Here is a 17,761-nt window from a genome sequence, read left to right as displayed (position 1 = left end):
ATAAATATCAGTATTTGGTGTCATACTTCGTCCACGTCTGTCCTCAATGTTCATATACTCAAGATATTTCAGCCAATCCAGGCTCATCCTCACTAATTGCCGCTCCGTGTCCTCAGTGCATTGTGGGAAATGTGGCAACATTGCGACCCTCGCGGGGCTGTGCGTACCACAGGCAAGGCTTCGCATGTACGCGAGGAAGACCTGGACGCTCCAAGTTGCAAGATTGTTCTAGTGAACAGTGCTGTGTTGCTTGGTGTTTCTCCTTGCCCTTTGAAGGTCTAATCCCGAGGCCTTCAGAGTAATTCGTTTTAGCACCTATATGTGCTTTAGGTCAAGTCAGACTGCAGGACTGTGTTCAGACCCATGTCTTGTGGAACCTCCGGGAGTAAATCGCCTGTCAACCATAGTCAAACACACTTTTACAATCGGAATTGGCTATTAATACTCTAGGCCCGCCCCATACAGTCAGAGAGTTCAGGTTGGTTGTCTTGATAGAAGCCTGAAGGTGCAAAGTCTATGTTTTCAAAATGTCCGCCTTCACGGGAAGAAGGCCCAGGGGCCCCACGGGCGCGTCTAGTCGACAAACTTGTGCGTGTCTCCGTACATCCAGTGCTGAGGGGGCAGCGCCGCCTCGTTCAGGTGGCCGCAGTCGTCGTCGCCGCCGCACTTGCACGACCGGATGAACATGGCCGACTTCCGGAAGCGCTCGCCGTCCGGGCAGACGAAGGTGACGGGGACGGTGCGCGTGCGCCGCGGCGAGCAGCAGCGTCCGTCCGTGCACACGCCGCAGTAGTTGGGCCGGTAGAGGCGGACACTCCGGCACTCGCCGTAGGACAGACGCTGGGGCTCTGGTGCCTTGTGGGTAGGGGAGCACTTCTTGCCTTTCTGTGTACGGGAGAGAAGGGGGCGGGAGGATAGGTTAATATAACCCATAACCTTTTATAATGACACATACACACCCACAACAACAACAACAAAAACGGCAGCTACTTGATCATCCTTCTTCACGTTGATACTGACGTGCTATTCTTTCAGCATTAAAGGGATGTTGGGGGAAACTAATGTTCAATTCAGACCAAACCGACCCAAAGTAACAGACCTGGCAACCCGCTGGTCACATGCAACAATCACAGCTACAGAGAGGCCAGGGACTGGAGGTAGGGCGGCTCCTTGAGCCACAGGCTGAGAAAGGCAGGATTAATATAGACAAGCCTCATCTCCCTGGCTGGCTGAATACACAGAGAGCCGGCCAGCTATGGACAGTTGCTTGTCAGGAATGCTGGGTTAGTGGTGGGGGGGGGGGGGGGACTATATTTAAAAGGGCGCCGCTACTGTGAGTAAATCAACGCTACACTGTTCCCATCGGACACTCTGCGCGAGAAGGGATATGCCAAACACAATGTCGGGGGCCGGGTTTGTTTTCAAAGTGTTTTTCGGGTGGGCGTCAGCAAGAGACACCGAGCTGAGGCTCCCGTGTTTGATTTCAGAACGAGGGAACAGAGGGAGTGTGTGTGGGGGAGAGAGAGAGAGGGGTTGTGTGGGGGAGAGAGAGAGAGAGGGGTTGTGTGGGGGGGAGAGAGAGAGAGGGGTTGTGGTGATAAATCTTCGCGGTTGGTCTACTCTCCTGAATGTCTGTTTTTTACTGACGCACTTAAGCGACGACGTCAGAGGGTATTGTCCACAAAACACACACAGACACACACACACCTTGGGGGGTGGAGCCAGGTCATGGCCGCAGGGCCGTACGGTACAGATACGCGTCTCCCTCTCCAGTTTGCACTGGCCGTTGTCGTTGGTGATGCGCGAGGACACGCCCATGCCGCAGCTCCGGGAGCACTGGGACCAGTCGGTGGTCTGGACGACGCATTTCTCCTGAGGCTGCTTCCAGACTGGGAGGAGATGGCGAGGGGGGGGGGGGGTTGAAGGAGGGAGGAACAGAGAGAGATAATAAAAGAAAGGTGTAATAAATGTCATTTCAACAGTAGTTACAGTGTTCTGTCACAAGCTGAACACGGGTATTACTGACTGTGTAAGAGTATTACCAAATGGTAAATGGACTGCACTTCAGTGTCTTGACCGAGGACACTTCGGCATGTCGTCAGGAGGAGGCGGGATTCGAACCGCCGACCCTGCGATCGTTGGACGACCCGCTCTACCTCCTGAGCCACAGCCGCCCCTAGAGCGGCTGTAGCCCCTGAATATTACCAGAGCTGAATGTCAACACTGATTTAACAAACAAACACGTAGCTCACCAGGCAGGTGCTTGTACCCGCGTTCGTCCTCCCAGCCCTTGCCCCTCTCCGCCAGCTCGTCTCCCACGGTGTTGGCGTCGTCGGGCCGGTACGGGTCGTGGGGAGGAGGAGGCGCCGCCGCCGCCGGTCGGTGGCGCGGTTTCTGACTCTTGGGCGGCAGGCGCCAGGTGCCCTTGTGGCAGTCCACGCTGAAGCAGCACTGCCCCGGCACGCGGACCAGCCGCGGGTGCGGGCAGGCGGGCGTGGCGGCCGGCAGCTGGTTGGCGCAGAGCGGCCCGCAGCCCACCGCGCCGTCGATGCACGTGCACTGGTGTTTGCAGCCGGCGCGGAAACTCTCGCCGTGCTGGTAGATCCTGCCGTTGTACTCGCAGGTGCGTCCCTCTTTTGTCGCTGAGAGGAAATAAAGATGAGCAACTTCGATTCAAAGCTGTGAATCTTTATTTATCTCTTCAGGGTACACATGCAACACATTGAGGACTTAAAAAACCCACGTAAAACCATCAACAGGGGCCCTCGAACAGCTTGAATGTTACAGCCATTATGAACCGGAGGGGTTGGGGGATATTTTGGGCACCGCAGATGTTTGGAGTATCTCAAAGATGCTGTGTCTAGAAGAGGGGTTGTGTTTTGAAAGTCAATGATCAGGAGCCCCCCCGTGACAATCCCAGGTATGACCGGCAGGAATTCGCCACATTCTCCGGTTACGCCAGCTGAGAACCCCTTGCGTAACCCTTCACCATAACAACCAGCAAATACACAATAACCCGATACTGGAATCGCACACGGGAACCTATAGCGGAATGCTTAGATCTGAGTAGAGAGAGAGGTCGCGGAAAGGTCAACAGGAAGTGAGCCCGGTGGGAGAGGAGACAGAGGGACAGACCCGCCGTCACCAACTCACGCAGAAACCTCTATTCTTAGTCTGTGGAGGCATCTTGGCTTGGTGTAGGAGTTATATTTTTGGTCTTTGAGATTGAATCCTCGCCCCGGGTAACCCCCCCCCCCCACCCCTTCTGCCCATAAGAATCTTCTACACATCAAAATATCTTCCCTCACTGGGGTGTGATGTGCGAAGTGTTGAGGTTATGATGACTTTCAACACATGGTTAGTCTCTCTGCTAACTGTGCCCGTGTTCATCCTACAATGTTGAAAACAAAGTTACACACTACAGGCTTGGAGGCATACAGCTGTAACCGTCCAAGCACAACAGATATTAACCGTACAGTTCTGCTTATACCACGCAGCTAGACATAGGCTACACTCCTTCCATTAAACACACTTCCAGACCATAGACTTCCACAACAACACTCCCCTCCTACTTACCCCTGCAGATGCCCCAAGCCAGGGTCACGTCATTTCCGTAGTTACACTCCAGGCCCTTGTGATGGTCGCAGGGCACCGTTGGACTGCAGTCCTGGTTGAGCTGAGCGGCGCACACCTTGCAGCACCCGCACCCGTCCGGCACCGCGCTCACTCCGGGCGGGCAGACGGTGGGCGCCGCCGGGCACTCGCACACGGACGGGCAGGTGGCACGCACCTGGACGGACAGAAGGAAGAGGGGGTTGGGACGGAGGTTTGGGTGCTATGGCATGTTGTGAGATTTAGAAACATGAAAATAAACAAGTTTAAATTGTGGGTTGGATTCTGTTCCTGTTTGCCCTTGGGCTACCAGCTCTGGGGGAGAAAGCTCCAAATTCCAAGCCGATTCTTCTCCGGTCAAGTGTTATTGTGTCTATATATTACATAATATCATTTTCATTAACCGTTTAAGTGAACTGAAGTCAATTCTACACTTGATTTGACTATGAGTGACTTCGTGCGTCAATCATAATCTTATCACAGCATGGACTTCCACTTCAGACAGCAGCATGCCATCTATCCAGTCAGACATCAACTATGTCTAGACAGTCGATCAAGTAATGTACCCAATTCCCTGCCAACTCGTGATTCCCGTCACAGTGCGTTATACTTTGCCAACATTTCCCGTTAGAGAGGATCAACAAACAACCGTGATTCGTCACACTTTGCCGTTTGCCTTTACCGGCAGCAACATGCATAACCTACATGCCCCAACTCATAAGAATGAAAACGGCCTCCATGTGAATAACACGTAGAAATGCAACGTGGGTCGTTCAGTGCTGTTTATTGAAATGCAACATGACTATTTCTAGATGTCAAACCATGCCACCACTGCGCGCACATCCATCCACCGACCGCTGTTGCTTAGCATATTCATGAAAACCTGACATTTAATAGTGAGATACTTTATCAATTGTGAAGATGGCTTACCTGATTGGTGACTGCTATTGTCAAGAATGCAAGGAATATCATAAATGCCATGGTCACCCAAAAAACACGGGTTTTACTATTTTAATCCACAGGAAGATAGAACTTTGAAAAGCTAAAGACTAGCATTAAAGTCCTCAGTCAAAATGTGTCCTTCAATAAAAAGCCGTCGGAGTAATAAGAGTTTATTTCTTCCGTGGGTTCGTCATTTGACTTCTTAACTTGATTACTGAACGTTTTAAGCGGAGGAATACCCCACTACTCCTCATTTATACCAACCTCGTGAGTCTTGGAAAAACTCCGCCCATCACCATATGTCTACCCAATTAACATTCGGGCATCAGTCCAGACATTCCAAATGGGTGGAGTTAGGAGAGGGTTAGAAATTGATTGGGGGGCGTGCATGGGAATGAATACAGTCATTCATAAAATTGTAGGACCACTCTGTATTTATTTTATGGGTTAAAACTAAAATGTAACCGGTGCTTTTCAAGTCACATTTACGCACATTCCACCTTTGTGGCTGGCAGCTCTTTTAACACCAAGATAAATATACTCAGCTGGCTGCTAGCGGGTCAGACAGTACAGTAACATTAATGGTAACTCCACCTCAGGAAAAGGTTAAGAATTTCGTCTGTTTTCATACGAACGTACCAGCACAGAAAATTTAAGTGGGGGTATTAAGTCAACATAAATGTAACCATAATAGTAGGCTATGTACACTGCATTAGTCTGGGAAAATGAACCTATAGCCTCCTTACACCTCGGCTGGTACCTTGTCCATTCTAGTCTAAAGAACAGATGTTTTTGCTCTGATCCAAGGTGCTGCTGTCTGGCTCTTCATTGTTTTGCTCCGCTACCACGTCTAGCGATGTTTCCGTCTCGGCTGGGCTACCTGAGCCGCGCTGACACGGGAAGGAGGAAAGAGAGACCTTGGCGAGGGCAGTAAAGTTCAAGCTAAAACAAGCTTTATTGTTTAAAGCAGAACTCGGTCTTGGCCTGGGTTTACTTTGTACTAAACCCCTCTGTCGGTCTCTCGCTCTCTCGCCCACTCCGCGCCCCCCTCGTCCACCCATTCAAACCCCAGATTTCCTGCCACACCTGTTGAACACACAAACGCCCTCTTTCGATGAAAGAATTGTATGAAACGTGATACTGAGCCCGCTGGTACGAATAGCATGGAGTATTATGAGTTCAAGGAAGATTCCTTGAGCGCACCTGAGGACCAACAACTTTTTGGTTGCAACCTTCTGGTGTAGCCTACTTTAGTTGCACGTATTATTTTTTAAGGAGTAGTCCAGTGAGAATATTGTGTGCCTCTTTTAATTGACCAAGCTGGTCTCTTTGACTCGGAGGGCAGTGGTTAAAAGCTATTTTCGACGCTTCAGAATGTGTGGCGCATCCGTTGTGTGGCAAACCAAACACGGTTCCTTCTTCCCAGAAGCCCAAACCGTAGCCAGTCACTCAGTGGGAAGTAGCCATGGCACTGACCCAATAATGGAAACACCGCAGAATAGTCAAAGCTGTCACTCACTCACTAATATGTGTGTGTGTGTGTGTGTGTGTGTGTGTGTGTGTGTGTGTGTGTGTAAGTGTGTGTGTGTGTGTGTGTGTGTGTGTGTGTGTAATGGTGGTGCCAATACAGTCATGTAAGAGAAATGTATTGGTCTACTCTTATATCCTGTGACACATTGTTATGGAAGAGACCTGTTTGACCTCACACCACACACACACTGACACACACACACACACTCACTCACACACACACACACACACACACACACACACACACACACACACTGTCCAATGATAGACGAGAGAGAAGAGAAAGAAAGGGAGGGTGGGGTATTATTTATCAAAGGCTTCTGTGAGTCACCCAGTGGGTGGTTAGTATTCCCGGTGCGAGCTGTTTTGAAGATGAAACGGTGGAAACTTGATACATTGGCCAGAGTGTACAATCCGGTGAAGTCACAAGAGGACAACTCGCACATCACGGCAGATTAGGACAAAGTGGGAAATATGATCCAGATAACATCAGCTTAGGTAGAGAAGGGGGAAAAAGTGTTACCGAGGTGGAAGACAGAACAGCAGGACAGGAAAGGGGTAAAAGGAACGAGAGAATACAGAGAGGATAAAGAGAGAGAGTAGCGAATGGAGTATACTAAGGGGAGAATTGAAAGGACAGGTGTTTTGTGGCGCCACGGTTTGTTGTTTTAAAGGGAGGGGAGAGCCGCTACTCCCCATTGGCCGGTCTGGTCTGGGCTGTGGTATGCCTGTAAAAAACACACACAACATGTTTTACCATCTTTAAGGTTACATTAGTAGATCACAAAGTATTTGGTTGTATGGTTCTGAATAATGTAAAAAATAAAAAAAAACTACTGATAACTGAACGGATCTGTAAATGTCCCACAATGCATTTCTAAAGAGTCCAGGCTAAGCTGAGGGAACGGGAGTCGTGTCTTGAAACAGGAGGAGTGAAGGGGGTTCGAGGGAAAAGGTGGAGCTGATATAGAGATGTGCAAGAATTTGTATTTCCACGTACCTCTCTCTCTCTCTCTCTCTCTCTCTCCCTCTCTCTCTCTGTAAGTTATTTTTATAACAGCACACAGGAAGTCCGGTATTGATTTCCTTGACAGCCAGAGAGCGAGGGTCAGACATTTTGCCCAAAGAAGACTCCGTGGGGTCGAAACATTGCTTAAATAAAGTGTTGGGAGCTATAATCCAGTGAGCAGATGTTCTTTTCCATTTATAGATTCACATTTTTTCATCCTGCACCTGGCCTACAGTACAGGTTGGATGTGCACACGGCCTCTTCACTGCAGGGTCAGGAAAGGGGCCTTGTTGGCACAAATAGTGAGTTAGGACAGAGACCTTCCTGTTCCACACTGCCAGCAATGAGGAAACAGTTAAAAGTGTCATATTAATAGCCTATTAATGACGGGGACGTTACTAACAAGGCATGCAACCGACGGCATGGGACAAATTGTTATCATAAAAACTGATGCAAAAAAAAGAGTAGCCTATAATAACGCTCTTAACTGATAGACATGAAGTGTTGGATTTATTACATTATTTACATTTCTACAGTTTTGTTTATAGACATCTGAGGACGAGACGATGATCTGACTCACGCCGTTTCTCACTGATGAGGGTCAGGTGACCGCTGCTCTAGATGTTCTCAACGGCCTCCTGGAGAGAACGGTAGAGGACTCACATGGGCCGACGCCCGCTGGTTCTGACACACTGACCTCTGTCTCCATTGCAGCTCTTTCTTGGCGCTTAAGATAGGAAACAAGGCATGTTTATTAGAGGTCTTTATTTGTCACACAGAACCTGATCCGAACACACGCGTGCAATGGCCGACACAGGAACACACACACACACACACACACACAGACAAACACACACACACCTGTTTGCCCGGTGAAAGGAATTCTCTTCCTTTGACCCCATCCTGGGATGTCCTTCCTCCAAGGGCAGCCAACAGCAGTGGACGCCTGGAGGGACGTTGCCTGGCGACCAATCAGAGCGCTCTTTCCAGTCCTGGTCAAGGACAGAGACGAGACACATCTGTTTTTCTGCATGTGTTTTTTTTATATACTGGGGTTCTTGGGAGGAAACTCTTGTGAACACGGGGAGAACATGCGAACTCCACACAGGAAGAGAGGGTGGCGTCGTGGATATATCAAAATGTTGTTTTCAATGTCTTGTTTCTCCATGAGCATAAAAGTGTTTTATTCTTAACCCTTTGCAAAGAGAGAACGGTTTACAAGCAAGACAACAGCGTTGTCAGTGAAAGCATTGAGATCTCTACCAAATATACACCACTCAAGACACACCCACATTACTATCTGTAGCCAATCACAGAATGACACATTACTGAGACCACTTAGTTTGAACAGAGGTCATTCTTCAGGTAATAAAATCAAACCCCTCTGATGCCAATAACCAAGGAAGAGAAGGTTATGGAGATCACCCTCAAACCATAATTTGTGGGCTGACATGATCATCTCCTATCTGCAAACATTCAAAAAGGGAGTGGTGGTAAATTCTAAAGAATGAATCATACTCCAGAATACAAAGGTGGGTTTCACAGAGGACGTAGCACATTGACAGAATCAGAGGACTTAGCAACATGATATATGACCGTGGTGGAGACATAGAAATATGACCATGGTAGAGACATAGAAATATGACCATGGTAGAGACATAGAAATATGACCGTGGTGGAGACGGAGACATAGATGAAATAGCTGAAGAAGAAGAAGGGTCTTCCTGCCTTTCTGAAACTCCAGGGAGGGGGCGGACTGAGGCCCCTTATGCATCAACGCTGCAAACTTTGGCAAACACACCATACACTCTACACACACGGCATCTGGGGGGGAAAAGCATTTAAAAGCAAAAAGCTTGCATGCATAGTCATGTTGATCAAGTTGGGAGCAATGAAATGAACGTTTGCAGAACTATGGCCTACAACCTGTAGTGTTCATCTTTGTCCACAAGAGGGAGATCTCTACATTCTCGAGCTGCATCTCAGGTAAATAAAACAAGGAGTAGGCTAGTATGCTGTCAAGGATGGAGTGGAGGGTGTGTGTCATTCGCTGTCTTGCTGATGCCATGTAGTGTAGCTTAAATTGTAGGATAATGGCATTGGCAAGCGTCCACGAAGAAATTATCATCTTTCCAATATTGTCTTGTATTTCTGTTTTGAGATGTTTCTTCTGTGGGTCTGGACAAAAAGAGTCCACAAATCATGCTTTGTAGCTCAAATAGATTTCTGTCAAATTTGTATTTCGATTTCGCACGTTTTAATCAACAAGTAGGCTATAGTAGAGTTGGGTCCGGACATTTTGAGGAGGAAGAAGGAAGAAGGAAGAAGGAAATCATCTCCTGAACCCACAGCACAATGCTTGAGTAGGCTAGCATGTTTATTCTGCATCACTCTGCTCATAGATGACAATCACCAGGTTTGCATGCTATGGCAACCCGGTATGTTCAAGAGTGTTGGTTTAGTTCTCAGAGAGAGAAGGAGATTATAATTATGATTATCTACATCCTGAGACATAACGTTTCGGGGAGGAAAAAACATAAATTAATTGAAACCTGTACTCCGCTTTCTCCACTAGAGGGACTCTTTTCCCCAGGTGCGTCTCAGGTCACCAGATAAACACCGTCAGTCATGTTGACGAGGAATGTCGGTCAAAACACAGGATGGAGACAAATAGGGGTGAGCAGCTGCTACTGTCTTTTCTTACAGGGCACATTCTCAATTGTCAACAGTAGCCTACACCATATAAGTAGAGCTCTAAAGACGTTAAAAGTATGAGCTATTAAGTAGCAGGTGAAAGTGTGATAAGAAACTAAAGTAATGACAAAGACAATTGCAAGCAGTTTCACTATAGCTGTCCCAATGTCGGTCGTTTGTCAATTAAGATTTCCTTGCACCCTCTATAAGCGAAGCGAGGTAGACTGTATGTTACATTTTTGTATCATTGTTTCATGTTGTTGTAGGGTAATGTTTTTGTGTTAATTCCATGTGACTGTGTAGCCTACTGAAATGTATAAAAATGATCTATGTATATTTGTGAAGCTATTAAGTAGCCTATCGTAGGCTAATGGTAGCCTGTCATTTTGCTTCGGTGTTTGATGTTTGACGTCAATGATGCTAAAAATGGTGTTCTACAAAGAAAGAGCCTGTCAATAGGCTACACCTGAAAACACTCCAAGTATGCTTATTGAAGAAATATCGAGAGCTGCTACTGTACACCCAGATATGCGTGAATTGTCACTTCATTCGTAGTGGCTGTCCAGGCCTGTCAACAGGGAAGGAGATGTGCAGAAACACATCCAGAACAGCTTCCGTGGAGGCCCCTCACCACCCACGCCCTTCCCCAGCCTATGACCCACATCCCTGGGTGCTGCCTCTATCATTTCACCTTCCTCAGTGAAGTTGCACACAGCCACGATGCTCTACATGACTTGACATGTACTTTTCTTTCCTGGATTTGTGAATCGTGTGCAGCATAAAGCAAAAGAAAGTGTGTCCAGTTACATTAATCTTTCTATATGGTGTTGTAGCCTATTGCTCTGTTACATTAATCTTTCTATATGGTGTTGTATTCCTCTGCGTCCAACACGGTACTGATTATCAACGTAGCAGCATGGCCGAGTGTCGTCAGCACATGAAGTTGCACGAAGGTCTTTGAACACCCTGAAGCAGACCTTGCAGGAAGTTACACCACCCATATGGCGTTACTAAAAAGCCCCGTGGCCGTAGAAATTGACAAACAGGTTAGTACTGTGTGTGAGGTGTCAGTGGTGAGACACCGAAGGCGTTTGGAAAGTCGGTATTAACTGTATGACAAATTCCTCTGGCTCACGCATACCTGGGCGACTCCAGACTGGGTGTTTGTCATTCTCCGCCGTAGCACTTTCACCTTATACGGTCACATTAATCAGCACTAAACATTGGAACGCGAATGCTTGTGATGAACCGTGGGCTACGCAATCAGAGCTCTACTTTTGTACTGTTGTCGGTCTACTTTTGACAATTCATTATGTGCCCTGCAAGCTACTAACGTTAAGCGAGAATTTATTCGGCCCTTTAACTTCAGCTACCATTCCCGTGCTTGTGCGAGTGTCTCTCTCTCCTGTCTGCACCTCAGCGGCGCTGTTCCAACCTGCCCGTCCTCGACTCTCATCTCTGACCTGAGAGGTGCCTCAGGGGGGAGGGGTAATGGTAGGGTTGGAAGAGTAACTTTACCCCACAGCTTAAAAAAAACAAAACACAATGGACCACACCTCCTTCACTCTTTCTCTCACTCGTTCTTTTTCTCTCTTTTGACCGTATAAGGCAGGGAAGTCGTGAAAAGGCTTTACATTGGTGAGAGGCAGAGAAAGTGGAGAGACGGTATCACTCCGCGGCCCGAGACACATTTATACGCGTCTGTCTGGGCGTGTGCCAGACTCGCCAGGGGCATGAATATTTTTGCACATTCGTTTAAAAAAACAAAACAAACTTTATTGTTGTATTGCTTTTTGTTTTTGTTAGGTTGCAAATAATTGAACTCAACTTGTTTGGTCATGGATGACCTCTGTTTGTCTGTTCATCGTCAAGAATGAGAAATTACTCTTAATAAATATGTGCAATACTAGTGTATGTGCTGATATAATGGAATGGGTGAGCAGACACAATGGTGTCAGTCACAAGGGTAAAGTGATCCTTTAAGTTGGGGTATATTGATTGTGCCTGTTCTCTCAAATAAAATCAAACTTTATTTAGACGTGAATGCAAGAAGCGCTTTGCACCAAAATGAAAGGGAATACATAAGTCAGATAGCCCAACAGACATAAAGAAAATGCATACAGTAAAAAGTAAGCATGATAAAAAACAAATGAAAGTGAGTGTAGAAGATGCTAGCATGTAACATGCTAAGAGCCCCCGAAAAGTGTTTAAAGAGCTTACTAATTTTTTTTTTTTTAACTCTCTGGCAAACTCTGGCTGGATTGTTCCAGAGGCTGGGGGAATACAAGCTTTTTAGTTGCCTCTCCATATTTCTTAGTCCTGGGCCTTGCTATGGTTAGAAGTAGGCCTACCGGAGGGCCACAGGACAATAGGGCTCAAAAGCATGTCTGACATATATCGGGGTGCACAGTCATGAATTGCTTTAAAAACTAAATAAAATAATCTTAATAAAATCAATTGCTGAAACTCACAGGTATCCAGTGCAGAGGCTTTAAAACTGAGGTAATATGTGGTCTCTGTCTGGTCTCTCTGTTTCTCTCTCCCTCCACAGCCTGTGTGTGTGACTTCACATCTCCCTGCAGTGCCCGGCCCACGCTCCCCCACGCTCCCCCACGCTCCCCCGTCTCCCCCACGCTCCCCCATCTCCCCCATCTCCCTTATCTCCCCCACGCTCCCCCATCCCCCCCCCCCCCGTCTCCCCCACGCTCCCCCATCTCCCCCACGCTCCCCCACGCTCCCCCATCTCCCCCACGCTCCCCCGTCTCCCCCACGCTCCCCCATCTCCCCCACGCTCCCCTATCTCCCCCACGCTCCCCCATCTCCCCCACGCTCCCCCGTCTCCCCCACGCTCCCCCATCTCCCCCATCTCCCTTATCTCCCCCACGCTCCCCCATCCCCCCCCCCCCCCCCGTCTCCCCCACGCTCCCCCATCTCCCCCGTCTCCCCCACGCTCCCCCATCTCCCCCACGCTCCCCCATCTCCCCCACTCTCCCCCATCTCCCCACGCTCCCCCATCTCCCCCACGCTCCCCCCGTCTCCCCCACGCTCCCCCCGTCTCCCCAACGCTCCTCCATCTCCCCACGCTCCCCCATCTCCCCCCCGTCTCCCCAACGCTCCCCCATCTCCCCCCCCTCCCCCATCTCCCCCCCCTCCCCCCGTCTCCCCCACGCTCCCCCATCTCCCCCACGCTCCCCCGTCTCACCACGCTCCCCCACCTCCCCCTTCTCCCTTCTCCCCCCATCTCCCCCGTCTCCCCCATTCCCCCCGTCTCCCCCATCTCCCTCATCTCCCCTATCTCCTCCACCTCTCCCATCTCCCCCCGTCTCACCCACCCCCCCCCCTCCCCCCATCTCCCCCACCTCCCCCATCTCCCCCCACCTCCCCCGTCTCCCCCAGCTCCCCTTCCCTCCACTCACAGACTCGGGGTGGAAAATCCCAGGAGGCTGCAGGTACAGACCTGGCTCAGCATTCCTCCCTGGTCCACACAGACTGCCAGACCCCAGATGCTCTCTCTCTCTCTCTCTCTCTTCCCTCGATTTCATAACACTCCCTTTCCCTAAAGCCTACTTTCTAAACTGTTTAATTTTGATAGAGCCCACAACTAAAATATACACAGATCAGCCACAGTATGAAAGCCACCTACCTAATGCTGTGTAGGTCTGCCTGGTACTGCCCAAACAGCTCTGACGGTGTCCTCTGGGATGTTTGGATTCTGTATATATTTGTATCTGCTGTGTATTTTTTTCTGATATTTTTTACCATCTGTATATTTGTATCTGACTGCCCTTACAAAAAGCCTGCAGGAAAACAGAATCCTCCTAGAAATTGAGTCCTGCAGGAATCTACAGGATTTGGGGATTCCTGCAGGATTCCAGGTTACCAATCTATTATTACTATATAGCCTTTTTTTTTAATATATATATATAGCCTATATTTGAAGGATTTCTGAAGGAATTGTTACATTCCTGCAGGAATATTACCATGAAGGGTTTTCGCTCTGTAGGATTCCTACAGGAAACCTTCAGAAAAACTTAAATTCCTGTGTTCAGTTGTGTAGTGGAGGATAAATCCGAGTAAACTCAGTTTACCCACCTTGTGTTATTGTGTATTGTCTTGATTGTGTTATTTTGTTGTATTTGATGCTGCAACCGTGCATTGTATTGCAAATTCCCCCCGGAGATCAATACAGGCTACACCAGGCTACTTATTACATTATTAGTTTTTATTACATAAACTTTGAAATAATTACATATTGTGAATTACAGGGCTATACAAATATATTGTTACAGGGTGAATTAGCCTATGTCCACGTAATTAGAAAAATTATCGACCGGTCAGAGCTGTTTTGGCAGCACGGGGGAGGCTTACACAACATTATGCAGCTAGTTTTAAACATTGCGGCTGATCTGTAGATAGGGTTATATATTCTATAGCTAGTAGCAGGGACGGACTGGGACAAAAATTCAGCCCTGGCATCTTGGCCCAGACCGCCCACCACAACCAGCGCGCAGCAGGACTGGACTGGGTGAATATTTCCTACCGGGAAATGTAGCCCCAGTCGGCCCACTAGCCGAGCCGACGCGGTGAGATGGAACACCTTCAGTTTCGTTTTGTTGACGGGGGGGGGGGGGGGGTGCTGCTGCGCGATTTGTTGACGGGGGGGGGGGGGGGGGTGCTACTGCGCGATTTGTTGACGGGGGGGGGGGGGGTGCTGCTGCGCGATTTGTTGACGGGGGGGGGGGGGGGTGCTACTGCGCGATTTGTTGACGGGGGGGGGGGGGGGTGCTGCTGCTGCGCGATTTGTTGACGGGGAGACAGGCCATTCACTGCGGGCCCACGCAAATGACACCTGAAACTAACAGAGGGAGGGGTGGGGCCTACATATGATTGGGCCAGCCCACTGTCAGTATAGAAAATGGACCAATGGGCCGCTGTCCCTGCTCTATGGGCCGTTCGTTAGCTCTTTTTTTTTTAGATCGGCCCACGAGTAGGTCCGGCCCACCGGGCATTTGCCCGGTACGCCACATGGCCAGTCCGGCCCTGGCTAGTAGGCTAGTTAGGCGCTGATACCTGGAGAGGCGGAGCACACTCACCTGCGAATGATCAAACTGGGCGTATCAAAGCAAACGTCGTCCATCCTCCCTGAGCCACGCCTGGGCAGCTGGGCCGCATGATAGAACTCGCATTGGTCGAACTGGGGCGGACAGAATAGAAGTACAGAACATTAGAAACGAGAACATCAAAAGAGCCGGCGCTGTGATCTGAGAGGCTGTCGTCGAGCGGACAGAGTCGCCTTTTCAAACCCGGACACCCGGAGACGAGCTGAAATCATTCTTAGTTGCCTCCAGTAGCGGCAGGTATGTTTCTGTAGCCTACAGGGTTGCTTTCTTGTATCGTTGGCTGCCCGTCTGTCCCCGTGTCCCTATTCCCGTGTGATAAGATATTTTAGTGCGTGCTAAATCGGCCAGCAGCACTACGAACAACGCAGAAGGAGAGACGCGTGCCTTGACATTGCACTTGCATTGAGAGCTTTCCCGGCAGTTACCGCAACAGCAGCTGAAGTTGATTCAATCGAATGTTTGATGTTTCTTTTGGTTCCGAATTTGCTAACCCGAGGTAACAATGCGTCTGGCAGGGCGCCTCAATGCAGTAATCTTCATAAAACAGTGCTCTTTTTCTAAGTTTTGAGCATATGGCAACTTTAGGCTAGTAGCCTAATCCTGGATGATATGGCACATATCGTAGATGACCCATGACTCATATCATTATTACATGGCTATCCCATTAGGCCCCCTATAGACGCGCCCGTTATTCTTACGGCGCTGCGTCTTGTTTTTGGAAATTCAGCTTTCAAAACCTAACCAGCCCTAACCCAGTAATCCAAGTTGCTATTGTAAAAGGTACCGCTGTAGTGCAAGGTGTCTGCGGAGCCATTGTCATCCCTAGTAGGCTATGTTGTGCGAGCTTTGACCAATATATGTGATGTTTGCTTGGCCCTGGTTTGAAGTCGGACACTGGCTTCAGAGGCTGTGTGCAATCTCTTGACTGCGGTCTGCCTGCTGATTGAGTAACTCGGACCATAGTTTGGAGCAGGGTTGACAAGCACACGAAACGCACACACCCTGACGTCTGGATCCCCCGAGGACGCACAATTTACATGTAGTGAATTCATACTGTAATTTGGGCTCTTTGGTGGTTTTTCACGTTTTTCATGACTCTGGGTCTGGTCAGATTACCTGTTTTAGGAACACGTTGGTATGCATGTTTACATTAGCATGGTTTAGTCTGCCCTTTTCCCCTGCAAATGTTGACTATGAATAGATTTTGCCTCGTGTGTAATATTCATATGGATGTAGTCCCCTTCCCTGCCCCCTTATATTTGCTGGACGTAGTCTAGCTCCTGAGGTGACCCTTCCTCAGTCAGACTATTAAAAAGCCTTGCCTGCATCTACCACATAGGCCTACTGCACTGTAATGACGACATGGACCGTTCATTTTTAGCAGCGCTTAACGTAGCCTATTTAGGTCATGTTGGGCCAAAAATACTTGATTTCCTACACAGAAGCTCAGATTGAACTCGGGCTCTCGGCGCAGGTGGGTACTTGGTGGCGTGGCCGGCGGCGTGGGGGCGGCGGCCGCCCAGGGTCTGTTGAAAGGGCGGATAGTTGAAGCCAAGCTTAAAGCAGGGAAGGACTGGGGAGGCCGAGGGTGACGTCGGTCCAGAACCGCTGTCGGCGCGTGCGGAGGACAGGTCTCTGAGGAGGGCGATGGCGAGGAGACGACACCGTGCCACCTGCCGCAAGCAGGCCAGAGTCTCCTTTGAAGTCAGTAAACGTGACGGACATGAATCTGACGTCACCTTAATCGCCAGACCAGACATGTAGATCCCACCCCTGGGTTAGGAAAGCCTTGGAAGTCTCAGTCCGCCCTAGCGTCTTCGGGAGTGTAATGGCCGCTCCTGGATGTAAGCTACGCGCCCTGCAGGGGGCCGGGGGTGAGAACGTAGACGCGGAGAGAAGCTGCGCAAGAAAGGCGATTGGAAACACCAGTGTCAAAACACACCACCACGCGATACTTCCTGAGGAACTTGGCACACGCCGACATGTGGAAGTCACATTCTCATCACGGTGGTGTATTTCAGCTGAGATGTCTAACGTCTAGCATAGACTTCCGTTCTGCTCTGTGGGCCTTTGGCTCGAATGAGGCTAACTTTAACACGTGGTTTGGGAGGGGGGGGGGGGGTCTTGGGTGGGGTCAGCTGGTCCTGTGCCAGCGAGATTCAGGTTTGGTTCCTTTGTGTTCGTCCAGGAACACTTGGCTAACAGCACGGGAGAGACATGAGCCCCTGGTTGCTCCGCCCTCCCCCCTCTGTCCCTCTGTAATCAGAACAGCAGATTCTGAACATAATGAAGTTAGAGAGAGACACACAGATAACACCTCCTGGACTTGATCTCTTCATCCCTCTCAAACACACACACGCACACTGCTTTTATCTCGCCTGGAGGGAGGATGACATGGAGATGTGTAATGAAACGCACACGCACACACACACACACACACACCACACAATCAAGGTTACTTGTGTTTACCAGAAGGCGCTTTGGAGGTTCATATTTGTGCTGTACATGCATAATGCCAGCTTCCTACCACAGGTGCTTGACAGTGCAAACAGGTCATGTGTGTGTGTTTGTGCGTGTGCGTGTGTGTGTGTGTGTGTAATGAGGATACTGATTTGACCTGACAGGGTTAGTTCTTGGATGAGAGAGAGACCCATTTTCGGAGGATTCAACATGTACTGTGTATCCGATTTTCTTATCTAACCTTCATGCAATTAAAGACACAGTTAGAGACTTAACCACAGGGGAATGACATGATCCAGAATAGCCCCTTAGAGAGAAAGAAAGAGAGAGAGAATGAAAGCTAAAAGGATTAGATTAAGATGTGGATGGACAGCACAAGACACGGTGTGTGTTT

At 49.2% G+C, this 17,761-nt stretch overlaps 1 protein-coding gene across 1 annotated transcript; it reads right to left on the bottom strand.

The window, feature by feature from the left end:
- Positions 1 to 573: 573 nt before the first annotated feature.
- On the bottom strand, positions 574 to 16,891 carry LOC311311680 (CCN family member 1-like; the record flags this gene model as incomplete). The annotated part of the gene is made up of 6 exons (XM_084441434.1): positions 574 to 885; positions 1,708 to 1,889; positions 2,253 to 2,642; positions 3,577 to 3,790; positions 16,346 to 16,542; positions 16,834 to 16,891. The coding sequence occupies 6 exons, from the start codon at positions 16,889 to 16,891 to the stop codon at positions 574 to 576; spliced, it is 1,353 nt and encodes a 450-aa protein (XP_084297560.1).
- Between the last annotated feature and the right edge of the window lie 870 nt (positions 16,892 to 17,761).

Source organism: Borostomias antarcticus (assembly GCF_949987555.1).
Source record: "Borostomias antarcticus genome assembly, chromosome: 7".
Taxonomy (NCBI): Eukaryota; Metazoa; Chordata; class Actinopteri; order Stomiiformes; family Stomiidae; genus Borostomias; species Borostomias antarcticus.
Note: the sequence above shows the minus strand (reverse complement) of the source record. Positions and strands in the feature narration are given on the sequence as shown.